An 8,473-nucleotide genomic window follows, 5' to 3' on the forward strand; every position below is an offset into this window, starting at 1 on the left:
TACAACAAACAACTCAAACTGTGGAACCTGTCCTACTCATTGCAGTTTCATCAGAGAATAAAGAGTACAGACAGGCCAGGCCAGGCCCTCTGACTTTCTTCCTCATCAAGTATCTCCAGGAAGCTTGAGTTCAGTTTCTCCAAAATGCACTACTGAAACATACCCTTGCCTCTTTGGAGACTCTGCAGAACTAGCAAATCTATCTGTCACAACTTCAACATGTTCAACCTAGCGTAATGTACATGTAACTAGAAGAAACACAGCCTGTTCACAGGAGTAAAACTGAGTTCTACCTACAGTGCACTACAAGATTCATTAAAGAAACTAAGGTTTGGATAGGAGGGTGTCAAATGCAAACAACTGTGCAGAGCTGCTCCACTGGTTGAGACTCTTACTGCTTGTGCACTCAGAACAGTAACTCACTGCTATTTGGATGCATATCCTTTATCATTGCCAAAGGCAAGACTCCTATCATTGCCAGTCACTTCTGTTTTCTTGTCTAATCTTACCCAGGAACACTTATTTTTAACATTAGCTTTCTAGATATTTAAATGTTAATAATATGCTTTTCTTGGTGTTTTAGTTAACATTATTAAACAACACTGTATCGAACAGCAGTGATTTGACAATACTTCAGATGTTGTAAGGTATGAAAAAACTTAGGTAGCCTTGCCACAGAAGGTTATGGAACAATTCAACTACAGAATATCTTACCAGCTTTGGATCATAATCTCAGTTGTTGTTTCCATGACCAGCTCTTTAGGCACTGCTGTAGCAAACTTATTACTCACACCATGACCTTTTAATTTTAAGAGAGTATCAATTACAGACTTCCTGGTTTCAGAAACTAATCTGATGCTGTGCAAGAAAATGCTTCCATCTGTTAGTTTAAATCAGAAGCAGAATATTCAAAACTTTAACCCTAAGTACCATAATCTTAGTTACTGCAAGCAAACAAAGAAAACACTGCATCATCACAAGCAGCTTCTATGAAGACACAAGCACCATGCAGCGACCCGGGAGAATGCTGCTGGCAGTGCAGCCACAGCAGAGGAGCCAGCACTGGTACTCTGGTCTGCAGAAGAGGAGCCCAGTGGTTCTCCACATAGCACAGAAGAAGCAGGGCAGCAGACACCCAGCCATATCTGTCCCATCAAACCTAGCCAAAGCAGAAATGTGATCACATAATATCTCTAAAGAAGCTCGTGGTACAGTTACAGGACTTCTGGCCCCACAGACATGCTACTAACTCTATACAAGAGACAGGCTGCAAAGCAGATGGTGGAGTTGCCATCTGGAAGGAGGCAGCTGCTACTGTGTGTGGAAGCATGTGACATTGTTCAAACGAGTACTTTTATTTGCATGTTTCCTTTTTAAGTGCAAGAAAAGCAAATGCGGATTTGTTGTTCTATTCAAGCATCTTGCTGTTGCAGCATGCAGCAGTTTTAACTTGGAGACAATGAAGACCAGGAAGAGGGCAAAGCAGGAAAAAGCACTAAAGGAGTGCAAAAGTGCAAAAAATTTTCGCAACTTAGTAGAAATGAGGATACAGATAATAGCTGGAGATCTCCCTTCTACTACTTAGAAACATATTACAGTACAGAGGAAAAATCCATCATCAAATGCTGTATCCACTTCACTCAAAGCTCATCGTAGCCGCACACCTTGCTGCTACAATAAAATCCAAAAGAAACAGAATTTCTAAGAGATGTGGTCAGAGCTCCCTTAACAGCACAAAGTCAATGGTTTAGTACTTTTTTTTTTTTTTTTAAACACACTACAAACTTTCTTTATCAACTCCAGAGACCACATGAGCTATGCTCTCTTCATAAAGCAAAAGAGAGCAAAGGTATGATTACCTTAGACTAGGAAAATCCTTCAAAAAAAAAGCTTCAAATGCCACAGCAGTCTTGAGTAGTCTCATGGACACACAAAATCAAAACCAACAAGATATCCTGTGCTCCTGTTTCTTATCATTCTATTAAGACCAGCCATTCCCTCTCAAACTTTCCATTCTTGGTAATAACAATGGCAGACCTGACACTCAAATCCACTGTTTGTCTCCTTTCAGATTTGCCAGTTCCTCAGTTTGAAGCACATTCATAGTGCTACCATTTTCATCCCGATGCTACCTCTTAACACCTTATCCTCCATCTGTCAGATTCATAAAGCTGCATTCTATGTAAAGCTGCACTACTTTCTTTATGTATTCTATTTGCAAAGATTAAGCAGTTTCACTTGGATCTTTATAAATGACTAATTCTGTCTTGCTAAGTCTATCACTCCATAGTCAGCAGTTTTTTGACAGGGTCTTCGCAGTTCTCAGCAATACAAAAAAACTTCCTGACTGAGAAAGCTCTACAAACATGGATCATTTGCTACACTGGTTGTATCTGCAAAATACTGGAAGGAGAAGAAACTAATCTGAAGCTACACAGGTGTTCTTTGTTCAGTATGGATGAAATTGGAATGTTCAGTACTACTGTAGGTTAAGTAAGGGTTGTTAATCCCTTTCACATACTCATACATTTCTGTACACAGAGGCAGAATGCAAGAAAACCTGATGAAGAATAAAACTGCTTATATCCTTTTACTGTTCCAAACCTCCTTAGAAACACTTGATAGAAACCAGAGCCATGCTGCAATTGAAGACTAGGAACCAAGCAACAGACATCAGCCCCATGCTAGGACTTGCACATACCCCCAAAAACCACTAAAACACTTCCAGCAGAAGATATACCAACTATGGACTTGGGAAAAAACAACCCCAGCAAAAATCTCAGTACATCTTAGTACAAAGACCAATCAAGGCTGAAAAAAATGAGGTAAGCTTACATTCAAAAGGCAATAATTTAAACAACTTCATTAAGACAAGTGAGGTTCTATAAGTTTGAGTACTTTAGGGATAAACAGCTTATGAACAGCATACTATTATTAGAACAGAGATGTGACAGCAGCATAACAGTACACAATGCAAGCAAAGGAGTATTTCCAACTCTACCTAGTACCTATTCACTAAGAAGAACACTGACTGCTATTTCCTTTTTGCAAAAGCAACCTATAAACTAATGAAATACAGCTAAAGACAGTGAAAAACAACTCGTGTTTTCTTAGTAAAATGTCAGTTCAGATGTGAATTCAGGAACTCAATACAGTTTTTAGCAAGTAGTTTCTCATTTTTAAAAGTTACTCATCTTCACACACTTCCACTAATGCCTTCTGGTCAAAGAAAGGCCTTTTTCTATTTAAACTAAGAGCAGTGCTACCACAAGACAATGTCAATATTGGTATGCAAATCAAAAGATACTCTTTGACAACAACTGATTAATTTCTGGGATAATAACAATCTTTTCTTCTGATAACTCCATGAAATGCATCATTAGCTCCTTAACTTTCCTACTCCCTGCACCTTACCCTCTCCTGCATCCCATCCTGGACATTCTCCTTGTCTTTTTATTTTCTGCCAGCTATGCCAGCTTTGCTCAATCATCACTAACTGAAACAGAAATTTCTGCTTTTTAGTGCCAAACCTTGGCTTTCACCTTTCAGTCAGTGGTACAACTCTGGGTTAGCGCCCATAGGAACCAAGCAGAGCTTTTTGTTCTGTGCTTCATTCTTGTCTTGCATGCTAGAATGTTTCCTTGCTTCTTGCCCATAGAGAATTGTTGCTCTAAGAGAAAATCCTGACAGCTTTAGACTTTCAAGCTAGGAACAATGCATAAAGTACAAGATGTCCAATGCTTCCCGCACACAATAGAAATAACAAGAGAATATACTCAATTGCATACAATTCATTTAAACACTGACCCTAACAGTATAACATCAATAAAACTGTGTGTAGGGCTAAGACAAAACAGAACCTGCTTCTAAAATTGAATTACAGAACAATTACTGCAGAGACTTTGTGATGTTTTGGAAGAATTAAGGTATTTCCCATGTATATCTTTGAAACAGTAAAAATAGCAACAAAAAAATCTCTCAAAGAAAGGGTCTAGGGAAAAGGTACTGAGAAATAGCTGTGGTTTGAACAAGTTAATGTTTGTAAATCACAGTGTTCCAGATTAACAAAACATCCAAATATGAATCCTGTAAGGCCTCCGCTGTTATTCATTAACAGAGGGAGATGTAGAAAATGAACTGATTTACTTTTGTTCTTAAATTTCATACACAAAAGGGCTGATGCAGTTCATATATAAAATAACCATACAAAACCCAGCAAGCCACAGACAGAATATCCTTTTGTGTGTGTACTACATGTGGGTCAGCATTTATATATATGCTTAATTTTACAGGAAACAGGTGGACTTAAAACAATAATAGACCAAATACAAAATAATAGACCAGAATAGGAAAAGAAAAAAAAAAACCTTAAAGCCTCACAAAATTATATGATTCTTGAGCTGATTATCAAAGACTGACTAAACCCCCATGGCTTCTTGAAACTACTTCAGGAAAGAAAGCAGTGTACTCTAAAGGGGAAGTTCACAAAAGGAATCCCTGTGCAAGTATCTCCAAGTAGCTAAGGATGAGAGAAATAATATAAACACCCCTGCTGGGGCAATGGCAGTAATCTTTAACAGAAAATCATGGCATTGCAAATACCCCCATGTAGTTGCAAAATCATCTTCTTCAAATACATGCAACTAGAATACCTCTACATTAGCATGTATATTCCAATGCAAGGAAAGTTTATACTTAGAAACAAATAAAAACAGCTATCACTTGAAGATGGTCGAGTGCTACTGTTTCAATTCAACAAAAATGAAAACCCTGAAAAAAAAAAACCAAACAAATTGAAACTTAGAAGAATAGAGGAATACTACGTTTTTTTAGGGGGGAAGGGGACGGGGGAGGAAGGGGCGACGTTGATTACTACTGGTGGTTCCATTAATGGTGGTGAGGCAGCTCCTCATCACAATGCTGCTCTTGTACTCCACAGCTGGAGCAAATGAAATGAAAAAGATGCTCATGGGTTGAGACACGAACAGAGAGATCACTCACCTAATTACCATCACATGTAAAACAGCCTCAACATAGGAAGATTAATACAATTTATTGCCTACTGCTAACAGACTGGGGCAATGAGAACTAAGAGCAAGCTAAACAGACCTTCCTCCTATGCAACCACTTCTACCTCCTCTCACTGAACAGCAGATGAAAACAGGCAATGGGGGCTGCAGTCACCTACAGTGCTTCATCTCTGCCTGTCCCCTATGGTCACTCTGCCCTTGTCCTCTTCCTCCTGTAAAATGTGCCTAGAGCTTTCATGTTCATTTACCAACAGTGGTTCCTATACAACTTTTAAAGTACACCTATTAAAGTAATAAAAAGATGACTTAAAAGGAAAAGTTATGTATGACAAGCAGATTACATAATTAAACAGCACTATTAACTATCCTAGAATTTATTTAAAAAGCAAATTCCTGAGCTTTTACAGTAGAAATTAGATTTGTCAACATAAAAAATATTGAAATGCTCTATTTATTTTCCTAAGGATTTCTTGTACTTTAAAGCCTTTGCTATTAGCTAATGTCACTGAGGTGATTCCAGAGTACTTTGAGCAAAGAGGTCTTATAGCAGTCATCTTCAACTATATAATCAGCACATTTACATAGAATCATAGAATCATTCAGACCATCGTTATGAAATGACTACTGGGGATTGCCTGACTGTCCTTCCACCCAGTTCTTCAAGCAGATATAGCAGGCTGCTCAGAGCCAAAGTCAGGTTACACGCATCTTCAAGGACAGACTTAATGATCTCTAAGGCAGCCTGTGGCAGTATTTTGATTAACACCAAAGTTAAACAAACAAAACAAACTTGCTTTCTGTATTCAAGTGTAATTTCAAGTTCTTAATTTTTTTTTCCTACCTCCTTTCTTGTCACTAGGTAGCAAGCAGAAGAGCTTTGCTCTCTTATCTTAGCTCCCTCCCATCACTTACAAGATGAGCAAGATCCCCTTTAGCCTCTTCTCCAGGCAAAACAATCCAAACCATTACCTTGGTGATCCTATGCTGGACTTGGTTACAAGCATTTTCAAGAATAGAGACTTCATAATCCCTAATGGCAGCCTGTTGAGCATTCTGACTACCACAAAGTTAAACAAATAAATGTTGGGGTTTTTTTCTGTATTCAAGTGTAATTTCAAGTTTTTAAATTTTTTCCTACATCCTCCTGTCCTATCAGTAGGGAGCAAGGACGAGAGCTTGGCTGTCTTATCTTTGCTCCTTCCCATCATGTGTAAAATGGATAAGATCCTCTTGAGTCTATTCTCCAAGCAAAACAGTCCAAGCCCTTATTTTGATGGTCCCACACTGAACTTATTCCTACAAGTCTGTCTCTCCCTTCTACGGGGAGTCCAGCACAACACCTGAGATGTGCCTCAGCAACACTGAACAGAGGGGAAGACTACCTCCCCAGATCCACGGACAGTGGTCCTTGTAATGTCACCTGAGACATCACTGATAACCCTTTTTTTGCCACTCTTTTTTGCTTGTCTGTCAGAACTACTTGATCCTGATGCAGCTGTGAAGAGCTGCTTTCCACCCAGTCACTCCCCTGCACGTACTGGTGCTACCCCTTGTAAAGGACAGTTCTGCATTTCCTCTGCTGAACTTCAGTTGATTCCACACCACTTTACCTCAGCCACCAGCTACTTCAACCTTTTGGTTTTGTCATTGTTTGTGAACTTTCCGAGGGTGCACTCTGTCCCATCACTGCAGTCAATAACCATGTTAGCAGTATGGGCTCAAGGGTACAATCTGGGGAACACCTGCCTCCAACTTCATTTCATGTCACTGACCACCAAGCCCCTGCAGCCCAACTTTTAAGTTGGCTTTTCAACCCACCACACTTCCACTTTCCTAACCTGTGTGCTGTTAACTTATTTGCTATATACTACAAGAGACAGTGATAAAAGCTGTACTAAAGATGAGGTCAACAATATTCACTAACTCTCCAGCACGCACGAAGCCAAGGATCTCACTGTAGAAAGCAATCTGGTTGGTTAAGTTCAATATTCCCCTCAGAAATCCATGCTGACCACTATCCATCGCCTTCAACAGAAAACACAACAAAAAGAAAGAATCAAGTGAAAACAAACTTTTCTTCCATTCTAGATGGAAAGAGCAGACTTTTTATATAAAGGTAAAGCATAGTAAAGGCTGTCTGCACACGTATAAAACGTGAGAGGGAACCTGACAAGCATTTGAATGACACTAACATTTCATTGTGCTGAGCATAATTTGAAGAAAGGCAGAGGAAGACAGAATTATTCCACTGGGACACTGCTATGACGCATGGGGACCACATTAAAACATGATGGCTCCTATGAAATTTACTAGTGAGATAAATTCCAAGATTTCTTGGTTTAGTTTTATTAAAGGAAGAAGAAAGATACAGGATGAAGTGAAAAACTAATGCAGGAGTATGGAAACAATGGACAGAATCCACATTTGAAGAGACCCGAACCCATGCTGGTAAATTTGTGCTTCTCCCCACTGCCCCTCTACAAAACATTAAAACAAGAAAAGGTGAAGGAATATGGTATAGCGTTGTATATCTCAATAGGACAGGCCAGAGACAAAGTCAGTCTCACACTAATATTCTGGAAATTGATATATGACAAAATTCAAACAAAATAAAGACAACATTTGATCTGCAGATGAAGCAACGCCATCTCATATTAGCTAGAAATACTGAAAATTCCTCATCAAACCAGCATCAAATGCTGTTCTATTGTTGTTTCTCCTCATCTAAAGCTTCCTTTTGTATACATATCTATCACATCAGTTTACTTACTGCTTTGTTTCTTTCGTATGGCTACATGCAGTTTTGCTCTGCTGCTCTTAACCATGATTAAGACAGCATTTCTTATACCACATATTTATCCATAACTAAAACTAGACTTCTTCAAGCCAATTTTGTAATTGACCAATTCAGTACACTAATTGGCCACTTCAGATAATTATCAATTCCTGCTCCCCATAGAAGGTAAAAACATTTTTTTTTTTTTTTGAAAGAAGGAAATCCAGCTGCTAACTACATTAACATTAAACAGCAATGGAACCTAATACACTAAAATCAAGTTATATCCCATCTAATTTTTAATATTTTTACAGAATCTAACTAAATATGCCAACATTATTTCCCCTTAGTTTTCACAGCAACAAATTTATCCATTGGCATGGAAAATGATCCTCAACCAGTATTCTGGAAAAAAAAATCCAAAACCACGTTCTTTTCGTATTAGTTACCCAAATAAACAGACATTGTACAACTCTGGACTTGCCACCTTTGATGGACTTACCTGAAGAACCTGGAATTCACTCTACATTTGGACATAAAAATATTATTTCCCGCAATGTTTGCTCGTATACTGTTTCCCTATGCATCTCCCTATTTTCAGCTTTATCTCACTATTATATTGCTTGAACAGTGACTAAAAATATATCCGCTTTGGGTAAGCTTTTTT

The 8,473-nt window shown here is 38.6% G+C and overlaps 1 protein-coding gene across 1 annotated transcript in view; it reads right to left on the reverse strand.

Annotated features, from left to right (window-relative positions):
• RASA1 (RAS p21 protein activator 1) overlaps window positions 1-8,473 on the reverse strand; it is a 153,904-nt gene that overhangs the window by 47,067 nt on the left and 98,364 nt on the right. Inside the window, 1 exon segment of the mRNA XM_010726074.3 lies at window positions 6,926-7,055. Within this exon segment, the coding sequence (XP_010724376.3) occupies window positions 6,926-7,055 (130 nt within the window).

This window comes from Meleagris gallopavo, chromosome Z, assembly GCF_000146605.3.
Source record: "Meleagris gallopavo isolate NT-WF06-2002-E0010 breed Aviagen turkey brand Nicholas breeding stock chromosome Z, Turkey_5.1, whole genome shotgun sequence".
NCBI classification, from domain to species: domain Eukaryota; kingdom Metazoa; phylum Chordata; class Aves; order Galliformes; family Phasianidae; genus Meleagris; species Meleagris gallopavo.